Here is a 21194-nt window from a genome sequence, read left to right as displayed (position 1 = left end):
GATTTTTGAGGAAGAAAGGGGAGTCTTTTTGATGCATATGCAAAATGAAGAGGTACCAGATTGAAATTTATATTTGCCTTAGTCAAAGAAAGATTTTTTAAAAGGTCTCAGTGGAAACTTCACTTCTTTTAAAAGAAACAAAGTGTATTATGGGCCAAGTTTTCAATCAGCATCTACCCCAAAGCAATACAGATGGTACTGCTGAGCCACACTGTTCACATCATTATTTGCTCCCTGCCCGTAAAATCACAGTTGCAAAATAAAAACCCCTGTGCTTGCTTTGAACACATGAACAGTGGAGAAGCAGGCTGGGAGTAAAACCAGAAGGTTGCTTCATTCAAAACATGCCCTGGGATAATCCCTGTGTCACGACAGGGAATAACATGGGGAGCTCAGGTAGCTGAGCCCTCTGCAGCCTGGAGGAAAGCAGAACAATGAATCCTAACGCGTTCTCACACTCACACGAGCCTGCAAACACCAGCCCAGCGCCCCTTCCTGAGCTCCCCAGCTTCCTTGGGACGCGTCAGGGCACGTTCCAGTGGAGAACTCAACCCGAGGGCTGCCACAAAGCATCTGCTGACAAAACGCAGCGCACAGAGGATGATTTAGCCCATTGTTAAGCAGACCTTTGCCTGAGTAAAACTCTCTGCGTCCCTAGGTGTGACTGTCAGGAGGCCCCTCCTGGCTGCACCCCGCGGGTGGGAGGTGAGGAGGTTCCAGTCCCTCCAGTTCCCAGCAGCACGCTTGGACACTGGCTGCAGAAAGGGTGGAAAGCCTTGGCTGCAGTGAACACAACCCTGGTTTTGTGAGAAAACCTTGGATATAGAGAACACAGCCCTGGGCTGATGAGAAAAGCTTGGCTGTGCTGCCTAGAGAGGGTGTGGAGTGTCCATCAGTGGAGAGACTGAACATCTGGATACAATCCCTGGAAGTGCCCACGGCCAGGCTGGACACTGGGCTTGGAGCCACCTGGGATGGTGGAAGGTGTCCCTGCCCATGGGACTTTGGGATCCCTTCCAACCCAAACCATTCCAGGAGTTTCTCCCATTTCCAGAGCACTCCCCAGCCACTCAGAACACTCCCACAGCAGGAGCCTGACAACCCAACGCCACAAAACATTACAAATTCCACAGCCCAGTGCTGAAAACCTCTGTGGGCACTGGAGCAGCTTGGATTCTCCAGGAGAATCCAGAAGGTGGGGGCCAGCAGGATGCTGAAAAGGGCCCTGCCATTCTACCACGCTTATCTGGAGGCCACAAATTGGAAATTTATCTGCTTTTAAATCCCTGCTGGTGCCAATGCAGCACGTCCCAAACACAGAGCTGTGCTGTCCTGGAGGACGGGACAGGCTCGTGGGCTCCCAACCACAGCTGGAACTCTGTGTTCCAGAAGCTTTCACAAGAAAACCCCAGCGCTGGGTTCACAGAGAGCAGGAGAAGGGAAAGCTGACGTGATGTGCTCATACAGGGCCCATACTGTGCCCAATCTATAGCACACGTGGGAGAGGCACCGAGTACCCGTTTGCTACTTGTGGTGTACCCGATACTCTGGGGACACCACAGGACGTTCTGTCCTCACGGGGAACAGCCTCAGCCTTCCTGCCCGGCCTGAGCTCCTCAGCTCCTGGGCTGACAGAACTCTCAATCTCTAAGGGTATCTTGGCCCTATTAATTTTATGATTTACGGTAACAAAGCTTAATTTTTTTTTCCTGCCAAATAAAATATGAAATTAAATATAACTGTGTTTGCTGCTGTGAGGACTTGGGTCATTCTGTTGTTGTTCTGTTTCCTGTTTCAGGGAGATCTTCAGTACAAAGCTGCTTCTTCCCTTCTATTTCCCTGCCACAAAGTCCAAAGGCACAAAAAAAGATTCATCTACCACTGGCAACAAACAACTTTTATATTTCACAAGGTGAAATATAAAAGCTTTGAGGAAAAATTAAACCAAAATAAAACATGAACCAAACACCAAAACCAGAAGTCCCCAGAAATACACATCCATGACATTGGAGTCAAGGAAACACTAACTCCCTTCTGTACCCTGCTGGGCTCTGTGACACCTCTCAGGCTGAGTTTGCTTGCAGAAACTCTATGTAAATACATTAAAAATAGGCATTAAAAGCCACCGATTTCCATCTTTGCTAACAATTAGTTTCCAAGAAGTATGCAACTATAAATATAAAAGAATACTATAAACTTTAATAACAGACATGTAGATGTTTTATTCCGCTATTGATTTTGTTTCTTTCATTTAGCACCCATCTTGCAATGAATGAGAAATGCAATGTTGTGAAAGTGGTGCGAGAGCAGAAGGAACGAGAGACAGAAGAAAGCAGGGACATGTAAAAGTTTTTACACAGTTCTCTGAGGCAAAATTGATCAGAACATGAAGAACCAAAGTCCCTTCATGTCTATCATTCCCTTAACAAAATGCTGAGAAATCCCCTTCCCTCTAGACTAAAACTTCCTTTCAAATAAAATCGTGATAAGCAGCTTGTGCAGCTCCAAGGAGAGGAACAACGAGAGCTCTGCAGGCTGCCCTGTGAGGCAGCTCCTGGATCCCGTGTGAGTGTCACAACCCAGCATCCATCCATCCATGCATCCATCTATGCATCCATCCACCCACCCATCCAGCATCCATCCATCCATCATCCATCCATCCATCCTCCATCCATCCATCATCCATCCATCCATCATCCATCCATCATCCATCCATCCATCCAGCATCCATCCATCCATCATCCATCCATCATCCATCCATCCATCCAGCATCCATCCATCATCCATCCATCCATCATCCATCCATCCATGCATCCATCTATGCATCCATCCACCCACCCATCCAGCATCCATCCATCCATCATCCATCCATCATCCATCCATCATCCATCCATCCATGCATCCATCCACCCATCCATCCATCCAGCATCCATCCATCCATGGATCCATCCCTCCATCATCCATCCATCATCCATCCATCCACCCATCCAGCATCCATCCATCCATCATCCATCCATCCATCCATCCAGCATCCATCCTCCATCCATCCATCATCCATCCATCCTTCCATCCTTCCATCCATCATCCATCCATCTATCCATCATCCATCTATCCATCATCCATCCATCCATCCATCATCCATCTATCCATCATCCATCCATCATCCATCTATCCATCATCCATCCATCCATCATCCATCCATCTATCCATCATCCATCCATCCATCATCCATCCATCATCCATCATCCATCTATCCATCATCCATCCATCTATCCATCATCCATCCATCCAGCATCCATCTATCCATCATCCATCCATCTATCCATCCATCCATCCCCCATCCATCCATCATCCATCCATCCCCCATCCATCCATCCATCATCCATCCATCCATCATCCATCCATCCATCCCCCATCCATCCATCCATCCATACATGCATCCATCCATCATCCATCCATCCATCCATCCATCATCCATCCATCCCCCATCCATCCATCCCCCATCCATCCATCCATCCATGCATCCATCCATCCATCATCCATCCATCCATCCATCATCCATCCATCCCCCATCCATCCATCCCCCATCCATCCATCATCCATCCATCCATCCATCCATCATCCATCCATCCATCCATGCATCCATCTATGCATCCATCCACCCACCCATCCATCATCCATCCATCCATCATCCATCCATCCATCCTCCATCCATCCATCCATCCATCATCCATCCATCATCCATCCATCCCCCATCCATCCATCATCCATCCATCCATCCCCCATCCATCCATCCATCCATGCATCCATCTATGCATCCATCCACCCACCCATCCAGCATCCATCCATCCATCATCCATCCATCCATCATCCATCCATCCATGCATCCATCCATCATCCATCCCCCATCCATCCATCATCCATCCATGCATCCATCATCCATCCATCCATCCATCCATCATCCATACATGCATCCATCCATCATCCATCCTCCATCCATCCATCATCCATCCATCCTTCCATCCTTCCATCCATCATCCATCCATCATCCATCATCCATCCATCATCCATCCATCTATCCATGCATCCATCCAGCATCCATCCATCCAGCATCCATCCATCCATCCAGCATCCACCCATCATCCATCCAGCATCCATCATCCATCCATCCAGCATCCATCCATCCATCCCCCATCCATCCCCCATCCATCCATCCATCCATCATCCATCCATCTATCCATCATCCATCCATCCATCATCCATCCATCCATCTATCCATGCATCCATCCATCATCCATCCATCCATGCATCCATCCATCATCCATCCATCATCCATCATCCATCCATCCATCATCCATCCATCCATCCAGCATCCATCCATCCATCCCCCATCCATCCATCCATCATCCATCCATCCATCATCCATCCATCCATCCATCATCCATCCATCCATCCATCCAGCATCCATCCATCCATCCATCCCCCATCCATCCATCCATCATCCATCCATCCATCCATCCATCCATCATCCATCCATCCATCCATCCATCATCCATCCATCCATCCATCCATCATCCATCCATCCATCCATCATCCATCCATCCATCCATCCATCATCCATCCATCATCCATCATCCATCCATCCATCATCCATCCATCCATCCAGCATCCATCCATCCATCCCCCATCCATCCATCCATCATCCATCCATCCATCCATCCATCATCCATCCATCCATCCATCATCCATCCATCCCCCATCCATCCATCCATCATCCATCCATCCATCCATCCATCATCCATCCATCCATCCATCCATCATCCATCCATCCATCCATCCATCATCCATCCATCCATCCATCCATCCATCCATCATCCATCCATCCATCATCCATCCATCCATCCATCCATCATCCATCCATCCATCCATCCATCCATCATCCATCCATCCATCCATCATCCATACATGCATCCATCCATCCATGCATCCCAGCGCCTGGCCAGGGAACACCCCTGGCACACGCCGTGTCGGGAGCCAGCTGCAAGGGAGATTCCAAAGGAGAGGCTGTAAAATCTGGGCGGCAGAGAACGGGGAGGGAATGAGGGAATGAGGACGTGTGTGCAGAAAGGACGGGAGGTGCAAGGGCAGGAAATGGTGAGAATGACTTGTAACCATGGAACCATGCTGCAGCTACAACACCAGCCGGCTGAGGAGGAGATGAGCAACAGCACAGGATGTGTAAAACCCCTGGGTACACTTTCTCAGATCCCAAATCCCGGGCTGTCGCTGCCTTGGAGCTCACACGTGGCACGAGGAGGATGGGACAGGAGCAGAAGTCTATCCATATCTGGAAATCCTGCGTCTTCTGCACAGGATTTTTTGTTAAAGGTGTACCCAGCACTGGTGGGATCTCCAGAGATTGCCTGCCCCATCCTCTCCTTCGAGGGACAAGCTGAAGTGACAATCCCACTGGGAGAATTCCACAACGGCCTGGGAGAGCTGCTCCAGAGTTTCAGAGCAGTCAACCAAAGTACATCCAGAAATGTGAGGAAAAGACTCATTTGCACCTGGAAATGAACCACCGCCTCCTGTGAGCAGTTACTGTGCCCTCAGGTATTTTCCAGAATGAGCAAACCCAGCTCTATTATCCTTTCTTAGAAGATTTTAAAGCTCATTACTATTTTTGCTCTTTTCTAAATTCCCATCAGTCACATCGTTATTTTTAAAGCCTGCAGCTCAGAACTGAAACCTCAACAGCCCTGGACAGAGGGACAACAAAGACCCAAGTTTCACAAGTGATTCCTATTACAATTACTGAGATGTTAAAACTATTAATACATTAACAGATTCTTTCTGTGTAACATCCCCGTGTTCATATTATTCTGCTTATGACCTGACTACAGCTCTCACTGTTAAGTCTGACAAGGAGGTTATTATGGATTTCGTATTGATGCATTGGATTAATTTTAAATGACTTCTTTTTCCTAAGAATATGGCGTTTAATGCTGTTCCCAGAGTGCTCACACCCCTTCCCGACTGGCACCAGCATATTCCTTATTGTAATCCAAGCTCCTGGCTCAGTGGTAACCAGCAGCCACTGACACTGCTGCTGACAGAATTAATGTCACTGCCCTGGCTGCTGCTCCCTCCTTGTGCCAGCATACGCCTAGCACATGGAGCAGGAACTGCTCCCAACATAAAACAGGCTCAAGTGCCACCAAACTGCAGCTTGAAGTCGTTAAAGGAAATATTAAGCAGTAACAAGCTCCAACAGTTTGGTACAACTGTTTCTGTGAGAAGCTTACACTGATTTTTGCTCACCACTGTACCCCGTTGGGGCTAAAAAAACTAACTGCTAAATAAACAAACTTAGTGGGATCCTTCCTGCTACCAAAACAGCTGCTCACGAGTCTGAAAGTGTTCCACAGTTTCTTCCCTTCTTTTTTTTTTTTTTTTTTTTTTTAAGGCTAAGTATTCCTTTCCCCTTTCTTTGTCTATCGTACCCATCCTTGATTTCTCAGAAATCATCTCAGAAATTGTCTGAACAGCTTCCTGGACTAAGCCAGAGAGAATTTCTCCAGGCTGAGTACACAAAGCTTTTAAATGACTTGTCAATTATGAGCTGCAGAGCGAGGAATGAGGACGGCTGGGTGTTGCACTGCCAGAGTGAAAACCTGATAGTGTTACAGAAAGTGACTCGTGTTCCACTTGAGTGCAGCCTCCTCCTAAATTGAGCCATATAAACAACAGCGCTGTTACACCGGCAATCATCTGTCTCGCAAACAAAAGAACACACAGAGACACGAGGGGAGAGGAAGGGGAATGTTCCGTCCTTTCGTGTGTTGATACTCCTCTGGAACATGTCATGCTCTGCAGTCCTTCCGAACTCCCGGCAGCAAAACACGCCAGAAAGGGGAAATCTGAGACTCACCTGCAGTGACAGCCCCGGCACAGACTCAGGTGTTCCTCTGCAGGGTTCCTACAGAATTACTGGAATTACACCGCACAAAGAGTGAGGAAACCCAACACCCCACCTAACCCAGGACCAAAATGTACAGCTAATGAATGCACCGCTGCTCACAGGCCTGGGCAACATCCCTGAACTGCTGCGGGAGCTCCGAGTGTTGGGGGTCTGGCATTCCCACAGCTCGTACCTTGCGGATCTCCTCGGGCAGCGCGTGGACGGGGCCGCGCCGCTCCATGGCCTCCCGCAGGCTCGGCGGCGGGCTCCGGGAGCGGCGGGGGGCTCGGGGCTCCGGGAGCGGCGGGGGGCTCGGGGCTCCGGGGGGCTCGGGGGTCAGGGCCCGCCGGGGTCCCGGCAAGGGGGACCCGTGAGGGGCGGGGGGGGCGCGGCGGCCGCCGCCATTTTGTGGCCGCGGCGTCCGCCGTAACCGCGGCAACGGCGCATGCGCGTCAGAGCGGCTGCCGTGAGGGGGCCGGGGGAGCGCGGCCCGGGCTGGCCGCGGGGTCGGGGGTAAATGCGCCCCAAAGACCCTCCCTGACACCCCAAAGATCCCCCTGACACCCCAAAGCCAGCCCTGGCTCCCCAGAGCCGCTCCTGACACCCCGAAGCCGGCCCCGACATCCCAAATTGGGCCTTGACACCCCAAAGCCAAACCTTGACACCCCCAAATTCGGCCCTGCCACTCCGAGGCCGGCCCCAAAATCCCGAATTCGGTTCTGACACACCAAAGCCAAATCTTGGCACCCCAAATTCGGCCCCGCCACCCCGAAGCACCCCAATACCCTGAAGTCAAACCCTGACACCCCAAAGCCAAAATCTGACATCCCAGATTCGCCCCTGCCACCCCAAATTTGGCCCTGCGCTCGCAAAGCTAACCCCAATGTCCCGAATTTGGCCCTGACATCCCAAACCAGTCCCTGACTCCCCAAAGTCTATACTAACACCCCAAAACCACCTCTGCCCCCCCCCAGCCGGCTGTGACAGCCCAGATTTAACCGTGATACCCCCAAAGCCCCTCCTGACACCTCAGTGCTGTATCTGAGACCCCTAATTCAGCCCTACCAGCCCAATTTCGGCTCAGACACCCCAAAGTTAGTCCCCGCCACCCCAAATCCAGCCCTGCCAGCCGGGTCATCTGCCTGTCACACCCGAGGCACGAGCTCAGCCTCGGGATGAACCGGGAGCCGCCAGCTCCCCGTGAGACCCACTGGAGCGCACACGCAGTCACGAAAATAAATAAATCAGGGAAGGATTGGCAGCGAGATTTCAGCGGGATTAATTCCACTTTCTGCCCTTCTTTCCAGCGCTGATGGGTTCCTCCAAAACCCAGTCCCTGTTGGGACTTGCCTTTATCACACAGCAGGGACCGTGTGCCCAAAGGAATTCCTACATCCCCAAAACATTCCCTACAGCTTTATATAGAACAATACACCCCCAAACCCGTAATTTAGGCACACACACACACAAAACTGGGGAATAGCTTATGGCAAAAAAAAAAAAAAAAAAACCAACAAAAAAACGAGGTGACCTTAATTTAATTTACGACCCGTCTCTGAGGCGAAGCATCAGTAAAGTCTGGGAGATGAATGGGGAGGAAAGGGGGGCTGGATTGAAGAAAGTGGTGAATTTTAGGGGACAGAAACATTTTTTTTTCATTGGAAAATTGCAGCAGTAAAGGGGGGGGAATAGAAAAATGGGTGAGTAAGTGCTGTCTCAACAGAGGGATGCAAAGCCGGGGGGGAGACGGAGGGCACCGGGCGCCCATTCGGGCGCCCGGTGCCCTCCGTCTCCCCCCCCGGCTTTGCACGGCGGTGCCACGCGTGTCACAGCGGGTCCCTCGCGTGTGGCCGCCGTGCCCCGTCCCGCGTTGCGTGCCGAGCTCCGAGCCGCGCTAATCCCGCCTTGGCAGCCGCCTCACGCCCCCGCCTCCATTTTAACCTCTTCGTGCTTCCACGCCAAGCGCGGGCGACGCTGACGGAGGCGCGGGGGGGGGGGGGGGGGAAGTGCGCGTTGCGTGTGAAGGGCGGCTCGCCCCCCGCGGGGGGTCATTAATTAAGATCCGCATTAATAAGAGCTGGCGAGAGCCCGCCTCGGCTGGCAGCGGGGTCTGGCCGCGCCGTGCCGGCAGCTGTTCCCGCCGTGCGTGATGGCGGCGGGCGGGCGGGGGGGCGGCGGGCGGCGGCTCTCACGCGATGGCGGGGCTGACGTGCCGAGCCGGGGTGTCGTGAGGCGCGGCCGTGAGCTCAGCGCGGATCACCGCGGGCGGCGAGCGCGGCAGGGCGGGGGGAAGGCGGGCTGCAGCACGCAGCAGGCAGGGAGGGAGGAACGGGGGAACGGAGGCTGCTGCATCCCGGCCCCCTCCCGGCTGTGCCCGCTGAGGAGGGGTTGGAGGGGGCTTGGCCAGAGGGAGCTGAAGGGATCCAGTCTTGGGGATCCCGTGTTTGGGGGGGCTGAGGGGAGCCTGTGCTGGGGAGGCTGAGAGGAGCTTGTCCCAGCAGGTTCTGAGGGGATCCATTTACAGGCGGGGGCTGAGGGGAGCTTGTCCCAGGGGGTTCTGAGGGGATCCATTTACAGGCGGGGGCTGAGGGGAGCCTGTCCTGGAGGACCAGGTGGGAGGATCCAGTCCTGGGGGAAATGGAAGCGATCCTGTGCTTGGGGATCCCGTGTTTGGGGAGGCTGAGGGGAGCTTGTCCCAGGGGGTTCTGAGGGGATCCATTTACAGGCGGGGGCTGAGGGGAGCCTGTCCTGGAGGAGCAAGTGGGGGATCCAGTGCTGGGGGAAATGGAGGCGATCCTGTGTTTGGGGATCCCGTGTTTGGGGAGGCTGAGGGGAGCCTGTCCTGGAGGAGCAGGTGGGGTGATCCAGTGCTGGGGGAAATGGAGGCAATCCTGTGCTTGGGGACCTGAAGGGAGATTGGACAAAGGGGAACCTGTGGATGAGAAGATCCAGTCCTGGGGGGCTGAGGGGAGGGAAATAAAGGAGATCCTGTCCTTGGGATCTGAAGGAAGCTTGCACAGAGGGAGCCTGTCCGAGGGGATTGGGGGGAGATCCTGGCAGAGCCAGCCGGGATGCTCCCAGGCCAGGAGCCCTGCTGGAAGCAGAGCACAGGAGAAGTACTCAGCTCTGAGGCAGCTCTTTCCTCCCGGCAGGAAGCCCCCAGGAACCCCCCACTCCTCACGGAACCCACCGCCCGCTCCACACATCCGCGGTGCCTCCGGGCTGAGGGGGTCGGTCAGCCCCTGCCCGAGGCCTCGAGCTCCGGCCAGGCCGGACCGCGGCCGTGTCTGTGCCCATGGCACGGTGCCGGTGTTCGTGCCAGCCCCGGCGCCCGGCACCGCTCGGGATCAGGTTCCAGGCAGCGCGAGCAGCTCCAAGGACAAACGAGCGGGCAAGAACCGAGTGCGTGACACGCCGCAGTCATAAGGCAGCTATTTCCATTGTTTTCCGGCAGGCTTTGTACCTTCTCAAACACACGTGGAAAGCCTCCCGCTGCTTAGAAATCCCAGCCCAGAGGAGCAAAGTCCGTGCCAGTGTGCAGCTGGGGAAAAAGGCAATAAACACCAACACCCTCTTCACACAAAGCAGGACCGGCCCAGGGGCTGGGAGGGTGAATAGGTGTGTCCACACCTGCAGCGTTCTCTGGACAATGAGAAATCCAACTTTTATCCCAGCCCTCTGGCTTTAGGCTGCCCTTACATTTGCTCAGTACAAAGAGCGGCGCGGGGAAGCGGTTTTGCAGCGCTGTCTGCAAACAGCTCCTCTGGGAAGCTCCGGTTGTTTTCCTAGGGAGGAGCAGAGCTCGGTTATCGCTCTGTAGGTACACAGGGGAGCTGGGGAGGAGCGGGGGTCCCGTGCCGGGCCCGCAGCACGGAGCAGACGTGCTGCAGGAGGGGTCAGGGGAAGGACAGGGCTCGGAAGGCAGCGAGCTTACTCCCGGTGCTCCCTGCACATCGCGTTGGTTCCCCTTTTCCAGCGGTATTTGCTGGATTTGTTTGGTTTGCTGTGCTTGCCCCCCTCTTTGCAAATGTCAGAAGGACGAGAGCGTGGGGGAGAGGGGCCTCAGTGGGAGGATGTTTGGAGAAGGGATCTGAGCGCCAGGGCTACCTGGGAGTCAAGGTCAGGCAGGTCGCTCTGTGCTAAGAACAGAAACTCTGCAAAGCAGCAGGGAAATGATAAAATCAGGAAAAGCAGGGTGGAGCGGGGTGCTGGTGGTGTGTGCGGGAGGGCAGAGGGGAGGGAATGGTCCCACTCTCCAGAGGCACTGATGCCAGCCCACAGCAGAGCACCGAGGAGCTGCTGGAGGCAGCGGGACATGCGGGGCAGCGATGGGATCCCGAGGGATGTGCTCCTGCCGTGACATTGCCAAATCAAAGTCAAGCTCTTGGCTGCAAGAGCACACGAGGTGACTCAGAGAAAGAAACCATATGATTAAGCAGCAGCTGAGTGCCAGAAGTGAAGAGCTGTCAAGGATAATATCAGGAGTGTGTGTGTGGAGGACAGTGGGTTTATTTGCCACGATAGGAAAGGATTTGGAAGGGAATACAAGACGCTTGTACTGAGTCTGACTTGGCAGCAAGAGGAGCTGGGAAGGGTGCCAGGAAAAGCGTCAGGGATACAAGGCTGGAGTGAGGAGGAAATGCAGAACACAGAGGCAGCTCCGGCAGTCAGGAACGGGCACGGAGGGGCAGAGGGCAAACACCAGTCAGCAGGATGGCATCTGGGGAGGGAATCAAAGAATCATTAGAGTTGGAAAAGATCGCCAGGATCATCATTAAATCCACCCTCTGACTGTCACCAGCCCGGAGCCCTGAGTGCCACATCCAGTCATTCCTTGGACACCTCCCTGGGCAGCCCCTTGGAATGCTGAAAACCTGAACCTCCTCTGGCACAGCTTGAGGCAGTTTCCTCTTCTCCTGTCAAAAGGTCCAAGCAAAAGCCCAACCCCCTGGGACATGGTGCAGAGGGGTAGGAGATTTTGTTCTCTATTTTTAAGGCATTCAAGGGCATATCTGTGAGATCTAATGCTCCTGGATGACAATGATGGTGGCGCTCCTGATGGCTCCTCAGGCAAAACAGAGCTGTTACCATGAGGGTGAGGTTCATCCCTGCAGGACTCAGCAGCTTCCCAAGAGCCTGCCAGGGAACTCCCATGGGATTGCAGAAACTCCATCAATCTTCCCTGTTCCCCCCAGCCACCAGCGATCTGCTCTTTCCTAATTTAAACACAGGAGCTGGAAGGAGCGAAACGTTTCTACTGCTGGCTTTAAAAAAGAGGAAAAAAAAAAGCCAAACCTGAAAATCCTGCCAAAACAGAAACTGCACACAAAGCCCTCCCCACTGGAAGGGGACAAGGATGGATGAAACAAGACAGATGTTACAGCCTTGGTGAGCTACTGGAAGAAACAACAGGCAGTGATGGGGGAACTGTGGAGTCACTGTAAAACAGGAAAAGAGAAAACACAAGTGAAGGAAGCCGGGATGTTTAGAGGATGGAGCATCCCAAGGAGGATGGTGGGGCTCACTTGAATCCAGGGGCAAGATCAGTGTGTGTGTGCATCCTCCTGAGATCCAGCATGCAAAAACAAGGCTTGGGTCTCCCAGCCTACAACGAAGGGAATGGGAATACCCATACGAGTAAGGACCAGTGAGGAGAGTCTTTGCAAGCCTTGAGGCTGTGTTATGATATTTTTACTGGTGACACGCTTCTGGATCTTTGCTTGGGCTCCTCTCCATCCCCTCTGAAACCCTTTTAAACAGCAGCATGCAGTGCCTGGCAGGAGGTCAGGCTGCTCCTTCCTCTGCCTCACCTTAGTGCCCAACTCCTGCTTTGGGATTGCCCTGCAGCGTGCTGGCACATCCTGACAGGAAAATGCAAATGTTGCATTTCCATGGCCTGGCCCGACAATGGACAATGTAAATTTATCTCCCACAAAGAGATAACAGCACGTGTGTGTTGGTTGCAGGCTGTTGCTACAACAGACTTGTTAAAAAGCAGCCCTACCCTTATATGTGCGGAACTGGGATGAAAATAAGGTGGAATGAGGTTTTCCTTGCTTTGCTTTAGAACCCCTTTCCTCATCTGCCAAACCTACTGACCTCAAAAGGAGCAAGGGCAAGACTGCAGCTAACATCCAAATAGAGATATTGTTTACTGAAGTGCACAAATGGTTATTTCTGCTCTCTAAATGTAGATACTGGGGGAGGTGGTGGCCTGAGGATGGCCCTTTGTGCTGCCCTGACCAAGAGCTCAGTCATCGTGCCCTGAGGCCACCTGAGGTGACCCATGGCTCGATGCCAGCTGAGCTGGCAGCTTGTGGAGCCCAGGGAGGTGCAGCAGCTGTAGCAGCCACCAGCTCGCCGTGCTGGCCGGTTTCTGAGGGCTCTGCAACAGAACCCTACAGGGTTCAGAGCTGCAGACCCCTCAGGGTGGTTGGCTTGGAGCTCCTCTAGCACCGCTCAGCGTCACAAACTTTGCCCCCATTCCTGTGAATCTGTCAGCACGTGATGGTTTCCATAAGCTGTTTGCTATTTCAAAGTATCCTAAATTGTTTAAGAAAGGAGATTTTAGATAAAATTACTTTTAAATTTTTAGGTTTCTTTGTGATTTATCCCAAATAAAAGCTATTGAAGACCTTGGCACAGCTGCCAGCAGAAGGCCCAGAGCTGTTGACATGTTCGGGAGCAAGAGTGGGGACTCCCTGCCAGGGGTCCCTGAGCTTTAAGGTCCCTTGCAGCCCAAGCAGCTGTGACTCTGTTGTCAGAGGCACACAAAGAGGTGTCCATGGCTCTGGGGAAAGCAAACCATGTGTGTGACCCGTGAGAGGCAGGGGAGGCTTGTGAAATGGGCCAGTGTTTCCTGGTCACCATGGAGTCACCGAGGGAACAGGCAGATTTTCTTCCTGTTTACACAACATGGCACCAGCAGCTTTGTCCCCATCTCTGGTGGCCTGCAGCCACCATTTGGGAGCCCTGGTGACACGCCATGGCAATAGCCCTCTGGCAAGAGGGTTTTTGAAGAGGTCCCCAGCCCTGCCGCAGGTCGCTGCGGTGCAGCAGGGCTGGGAGGAGATGCAGCCACCAGGGTACCAGGGAGGGCACGCCAAAGGTGGCCCAGATATGTCACAGGGAATTGCTCCCCAGGGAATGGCAACAACGACCTGCATCCAGAGTCAGTCCTGTGAGGGGGCTGAGGGAGCTGGGAAGGGGCTCAGCCTGGAGAAAAGGGGGATCAGGGGGGACCTTGTGGCTCTGCACAGCTCCTGACAGGAGGGGACAGCCGGAGGGATCGGGCTCTGCTCCAGGGAACAGGGACAGGAGGAGAGGGAACGGCCTTAGGCTGGGCCAGGGCAGGCTCGGGGTGGACATCAGGAAGAATTTCTCCATGGAAAGGGCTAAACTTTGGCAGGGGCTGCCCAGGGAGGTTTGGAGTGCCCATCCCTGGAGATGTCCAAGGAAGGGCTGGAGGTGGCACTCGGTGCTCTGGGCTGGGGACAAGGTGGGGATCGGTCACAGGTTGGACTTGATGGTGTGGGAGGGCTTTTCCAGCCTCAGGGATTCTGGGATCTCATCAGGGATGCAAGACCAAGCCTTGCTGGGAGCTCAGGCTGGACCTGGGGTTCCTGCAGGGACTCAGGCTGCCGCTGCACTCTGTGGGTCCATCCTAAAGTGCAGCAGCTGATGGCTTAAAGTCAAAGGTGTCACTCAGGATCCCAGACCCCCGTCACACCACACAGGGACAGTGCACTGCATGGCACTGTGAATGGAGTAAAAGTGAATTCATTCCCAGTGGTTGCGGTGAGTGCTTTCGTGAGCCTCCATTTCATGGCAGGAAAATCTCATTCCCAAAGAGTTTTGCTGTCGTGTGGTGACGGTGAGAAGCGACAGAGTCCCCAGCTGCACCGGCAGAGCAGCAGGCGCCACGCACGGGCTGTCACAGGGCATCAGTCACGGCTGCGCCACGGGAACCAACGCACGGCAACCGAGCTGGCATCCCACACTGCAGCCTCCTCTCACGAGCCACGGCTGTCTTCCCTGCAGAACCCCGAGCTGCACACACACAGCTAAGCTCCCTGACCTTCACCTGCTGGCCTTTCTCCCAGGGGTGAGAGGAAGGGCCGCGGGTTGTTCCGCCAGGTGTGCGGGGTGAGAGCCACGTCCCCCCAGCAGCATTTGGGGTGCCCAGCGCTGGCATCAGCTCACAACGTGTCCCACTGTCCCTGCACTCTCCCTTCTCCCCATTCCTCTGCAGGAGGGCACCACACCGAGCCCCCCTTTCTGGGGAGGGAACCTCCCTTTCCAGACCAAGTCAGATCTGACTCCGAGGCTGCAATTTTGGGAGCTCTGCAGTGTGTCACCCGCTGAGCTGGGCTCGGTGCCTGCGGAACAAAAGCTCTCCTTGCTGCTGTTTGCTCTTTGCACAATATCCCTCTGAGTACACTTCCCATATCTGGCCTGATAGGGTGGGAGATACTCGCTGTAGTATCTTGCACTCACAAAGGGAGGATCAGCACTTCCTGCTGGGGGTACAGCACTCCCTGCCCTGAGATTAAGGGCACATTCAATATTTATCGAGCTGTCACACCTTGAGGCCCTGTCAGGATTAAGCTCCATGGTACCTGGTGCTCTAAAACCCTGATAAGAGGCAGTCCCACTCCCCCCGTGCCCTGTGTGTCCCTGCTCACCACCAATGTCACAGTGCCCGGAGCTGCCACCCCAGTTATTTTAAGGATGGCAATGACTTCCACACAGGTGTCACCTTTCAGAACTCTCAAAAATAGAACTTTAGAAAGTGCTTCACGTAACCCTTACCCTGTAAAGCCTTCCCAGTGGAGGGGAAGGGAGCAGCCAGAGCAGCAACAGGACACAGGAGTTTTGGGAATTAACTTGGACCCAAAAAGAAGGGTAATTATGAGTTATTTATACAGAGCCTTTTTCCTTCACAGACTGCACAGAAAGTGGATTGAATCTTAGAATCACAGAACCACTGAGGCTGGAAAAGCCCTCCAAGACCAAATCTGTGACCAACCCCCATCTTTTCCCCAGCCTGGAGCACGGTGTGCCTTGCCAGGCCTTCCTTGGACACCTCCAGGGATGGTGAAATGATCAACTGGCAGAATAATCCTCATTTTCCACTGAAAGAGAGGTTTGCTCACACAGGCCAAGCTGAAAGAGCATCCAGATCTCTGGCTTATAGAACCATGGAATGGTTTGGGTTGGGAAAGACGTTAAAGTTCATTTCTTTCCACCCTGCAGTGGGCAGGGACAGCTTCCTCTGTCCCAGGGTGCTCCAAACCCCATCCAACCTGGCCTTGGACACTTCCAGGGATTGTTCCGTTGATTTCATCCCACTTGATCACAGCTTTCCTGCTTTGTAATAAATCGATGATCAATAACAGATAATTCTGTCAGGGTGGTAAGGGCAGTCAGACAGGACTGGTCACTTATGTCTGGAAGTGCCTTTTGCCAGTTCTTCATGGGGATCAGAGCACAGTCCCATCCCCGATTCCCTGAAAACCAGCACTTCCCAGCTGTGCATGTCCCCAGTGAATCAGAGGCAAATCCTGTCTCTGCTTTCCAGTCCAGCCTCCCCTGTTCCATGGCACTCCAGAACGTGTCAGGACACCAGCACAGCTGATCTGGCACGTCACTGCTGCACAAGGAAATGAAAATAAATACAGATTTATGAAGGAAGGCCCATTTCTGGCACCAGGCACGGATTTCCTGGCTGACTGCTAATACCAAAGTGCAGATCCTCTCTTTTATATCAGCCAGGGGAAATCCCAGCAGTTCATGCCACAGCATTAAAACACAGGGTTCTAAAAATAGCATTACAGAGCTGGACTGGAAACAGCAGTAAAAACGAGAAAGGAAGCCTTGTCCTTGTGTGTGCTTGGTTTTTTGAAAGCAAGGATGTTAAATTCAACCCCGAGAGCTCATTTCCAAACAACAGGGCTTGGAAGGTGAGCTGGGAATATCAAAATAGCTACTGCACAGGGACATTTCTCTGTTTAAATCCTACATTTATGTAAGATTTCCAAAACTTGCCTCTCTAAAAAGGAGGGCGTTTCCCAACCTCCGTGTTCTCCATCACAGTTCTGTCATGCCTGCTCCACCACGTTCACTTATCTCGTGATCCTGATAATTAATCCACACGGATAGACTTGAAATTCAGATATTTCACTCTTTGACCTGCAAATTCACATTCTGATACAACCCAGGTCCCTCGTGCTGTTGCATTCCCTCAAACTCACAGGGAGAAGAAGAAACAGGGAAGAATCTTTCCTGCCTGAGGGCCCCCTGGGAGACCACACAGGAAAACACATCTCATTATCCCACCATAACGTGGGAAAAATCAAACATACCCAGGCCAGGGAAGTGATGTCAGGGGCTGTAGGTTTCTCACAGCTGAATTAAATACACAACACCCACAAAAATCCCAGCTCAGTTGGATGGAGGACGGTTGGGACTCGCAGTTATCCCAGGAAATCAGCAATCCTTGCAGCACTGCTGAGCCAAGGAGGTCCCCAGGACGTGACTCCCTCCCAGATGCCTCTCTGGCAGGTTGGGAAAGCAAAGTTTGTGAGAGTTTCTCGTGGTTTTCCCCTGGAAACAGAGTTTCCCAGGAATTAGGCTGTCCGAGAGGAAGAGGCCAGTGGGATATTTGTACAGCTGGCTGATCAGGCTGCCTTGGTATGGATTTTCCAGAGGTCTGGTTACTTATGGACCTGCCAATCCATTCCCAAACCTGACTCATTAAATTCACTCAGAAAGCACTTCAGTATGGCAAAAGCCAGCATTGCTTTGCCATATTTTTTAGCATTCTTGCTAATCCATAAAACTTAGCAACTCAGCATGAAAACCACAGGAGGAAAGAGCTAACGAGGTCCTCCTGTAAGGGTCTGTTTCTACAACTCCCATTAATGTTAATTTGCCTTACAAGAGACACAGCAAAAGGAAAACAGACCCTGGAAGATGGAAAAAATCAACTTATTTGTGCAGCCAGGCAATGATCCCCTTTCCACAGCCTCGCTCAGTCCAACAGCTACAGCTCTTCTGGCTTTACCCCCCCTTCAAAAGCCTCGAGACACATTGCAGATGACCAGACTGCCAAAGACACTCAGTCACATTATTTATGCTGTCACAGCACATGACTTAATAGGAAAAGAAGAATAAAATCCAAACCCACAACGGTATCAGGGGAGCACTTGAATTTCAGCATGTATTTGATTTGTAAGTAAGGTTTAAATTCTGAAAAACCTGGTCTGGGGAAGGTGTCCCTGCTGAGGGCAGGGGGGAACAGGAGGGGCTTTGAGGTCCCTCCCAACCCAAAGCAGGGGTAATTATAGGGTTCCTGACTCCGATCAGCCCTCGAGGATGAGGAGATCAGAACAAACCCCAGCTGCTGCCGGAGGGGCTGCAGGGGGTTGGTGCTCCCGAGGTGTCCCGGCCACCGCGGCTGCTGCGCTCTCAGGAGCCATCAGGGAGCTCCACAGCCATGTGGCACATCCTGCCCAGCCCGTGCCCCCCGGCAGGGCTAATCTGGGCAATCTGCTGTGCTCCCCACTAAGCCTGCCCTGCTCACCCCCAGAGCGCTGCCCTCAGCTGGACCCTGAGCCTCTCGGGGCCAGTGCCATCCCCGCAGGTGGGGCTGCAGCCAAACCAGCCCCCAGCTGGAACTCCTTCCCATAACTATTCAAATAAAGCATTTCCATAACCACAGCCAACAACGGCCAGCAGCCTGTGAAGTGACAAAGAAAGGCTTTCTCAAAGACATTTCATGAGAAGGAAGGTGAAAATGCGGATCAGGGGTTTTGTTTGGGGCCACATGAAGCCAGCTTTTGTCAGCTGTTGTTTGTCCTGGTGGGGATCATAGGCTGCGATCAGATGGAACACGTTGGGATGTTGGGATTGTGCTGTGCAGGGCCAGGAGTTGGACTCGATGATCCTTGTGAGTCCCTTGCAGCTCAGGATGTTCTGTGATCCAGTAAAACCCCACACACGCCAAACCTGAGGCATCCAAAGCCTTTTGCATGAAGCCCACAACAAAATTTCAGTCATAGACAAGGCACATTTAAAACAAATCAGGTTTAGGGTGGGTTTTTTTTCTTTTTGTTATTATTGTAACTTCACGGCAACCAGCAGCAATTCCTGTGCCCTCCCATCCCACCGGGATGCCAGCAGTGGACACGGCACTGAGCTACCACTCGCCAGCCCCCTGAAGGAGATCATTGAAATTCACCGTCAATTAAAGCTCAGGCAGTGTGGCGGTGCCTGCCCAGCCCAGGGGCTCAGGGATCACCGGCAGTGGCCAGCAGTGGCCCGACCTCTCTCCCTCCTAACCCATCCCTTGCATCACTCCGTGGCCCGAGGCAGCATCCGCATTTTCCCGCATGGGCTCAGATGGGCCATTAAACTGAAGAACGACCTGGTGTTTCCCGAGGAGAGGAGCTCCCCAGCAAAGTGCTGATTCCGGGAATTCTGGAGGGAGGAAGGGCTCTGGCAAGGGGAGGGGAAGAGCAAAGTCTCCTTCCCAGCCCGGCTAGGAGGGTGCCAGGCACACACAACACACACATCTGTGCTCCTGGGCCCTCTCCAGCTGCGTTTTGGAGAATGCTAGACAGGAAATTGATGCCACAGGGCAAGTATTCATTCTTCCCGACTTCCCTCCCAAAGCAGGCCCAGATTTGCCCTGGCTAGACTGGCTTCCTGCGGCCTCCCCGGAGCACCCCCGGCAGAAATGACGAAAATGTGTGTGAGGTGGAAAAACAAACAAACAAGGGCCTGCCAGATGTTTGCAACACCGACCCAGGAGCACGGAGCACAGGAGCAGCTGATGCTCACGTTGCACTTCCAAGCCAGCCTTGCAGAAGCTGCCAAGTCCAGCCTTCGGCTGAGTACCCCCATTCCCACTAAACCGTATCTCCAAGGGCCACATCTCGGACCCTTCCCGGGACGGTGGGTGCTCCAGGCAGGAGTGGGGTGTTTGGTGCTGCACCCCTGAGCGTCAGGGAGATGAATCCTGCCTTTTCCCTGCTGCCATCCTGGCGTTGATGAGGGTTTTGGAGGCACCACGGTGTTCCCACATCCCCTCGGTGCCTCACCGCGTTCCCTGCCCCTGCCTGGGACACTCGGAGGAGCTCAGGCTGAGCTTTGCTCCCCGGGGCTGTGGAGTGACCGCCTGTGCCGAGCTTTGGTCGGGCCGGGCTTGTCCCTGCGGCCAGCCCCAGCCCCGGGCAGAGGTCGGCAGAGAACAAACCCTCGCAGCGTTTGTACATTCAGTGCTGCTCTCGGCGGAGTTATCGCAGCCTTATCAGTGACAAATGAGCCACTGGAGCTGCTCGGCTGTGCTGCAGCCCCTCGGGAGAGCTGCAGGAGAGGGGCAGGACGCGGGGAAGAGCCGGGGAGGAGCAGCCAGCGCTGCCGGGAGGGATGGAGTGCAGGGATGGAGTGCGGGGATGGAGTGCGGGGATGGAGTGCGGGGATGGAGTGCGGCAGCTCCGCGTGATGCGGCCCAGCGCGGCTCCCGGAGCAGCAGCGCGGACACGGAGAAACCCCGAGGATCAGCAGGAACCATCGGAACGGCTCACACGCCACGTCCTGGTGCCGCAACAGCCCCCCAGGAGCCGGAGCGGGCCCAGCCGGGAGGGCCCAGGGGATGCTCGCGGAGCTCTCGGGCTCCTTCCTCCCCGAGGCGGCTCGGACGCGAGCCGGGGCCGCAGGGGTTAAGGCAGGCTCAGCAGCAGGACCCTGCCAGTGCCGGGGCTCAGCAAACCCTGCCGGGCTGCAGCAGCTCCCGGCTCCCCTCAGGAGGGGATTTTAGCGCCAGCTCACGAGGAAGCTCCCACCTGTGTTCCTCACACCCAAACACGAGCGCTCGGGAGCATTTTGGTGCTTCTGTTCCCAGCTAAAGCTGCTGCTGCTGGTTCCTCGTTCCCCCGGCCTGCCCGGCCAGAGACGTCTCCCCGCGGTGCCCTCAGCAGGTGCCCCAAAGCCCGGGCTGGGACAGCCACCACTGCCATGTCCCACAGCTCGTCACCAGCCTGGCATGACACCGACTCAGCCACAGCTGGGAATTCCATCCCAGCCCCTCCCCGTCCTCACAGGGAACAATTCCCAATTCCCAATCTCCCACCCATCCCTGCCCTCTGGCAGTGGGAGCCATTCCCTGTGTCCTGTGTCCATCCCTTGTCCCCAGTCCCTCTCCAGCTCTCCTGGAGTCCCTTTAGGCCCT

The 21194-nt window shown here is 54.1% G+C and overlaps 1 protein-coding gene across 1 annotated transcript in view; it reads right to left on the bottom strand.

Moving 5' to 3' along the window:
- The window catches only part of LEKR1 (leucine, glutamate and lysine rich 1), a 53058-nt gene extending 33160 nt beyond the window's left edge, over nucleotides 1-19898 (bottom strand). Inside the window, exons 1-3 of the mRNA XM_053951890.1 lie at nucleotides 19805-19898; nucleotides 9154-9259; nucleotides 7155-7494 (exon numbers count right to left, since the gene is read on the bottom strand). Coding sequence (XP_053807865.1) covers nucleotides 7155-7494; nucleotides 9154-9259; nucleotides 19805-19898 — 540 coding nt within the window. The remainder of the gene's footprint in view (nucleotides 1-7154; nucleotides 7495-9153; nucleotides 9260-19804) is intronic.
- Nucleotides 19899-21194: the final 1296 nt, after the last annotated feature.

The sequence above is a fragment of the Vidua chalybeata genome, chromosome 10, assembly GCF_026979565.1.
Source record: "Vidua chalybeata isolate OUT-0048 chromosome 10, bVidCha1 merged haplotype, whole genome shotgun sequence".
Classification (NCBI taxonomy): Eukaryota; Metazoa; Chordata; class Aves; order Passeriformes; family Viduidae; genus Vidua; species Vidua chalybeata.
This window is presented reverse-complemented; position numbering and strand designations above follow the sequence as displayed.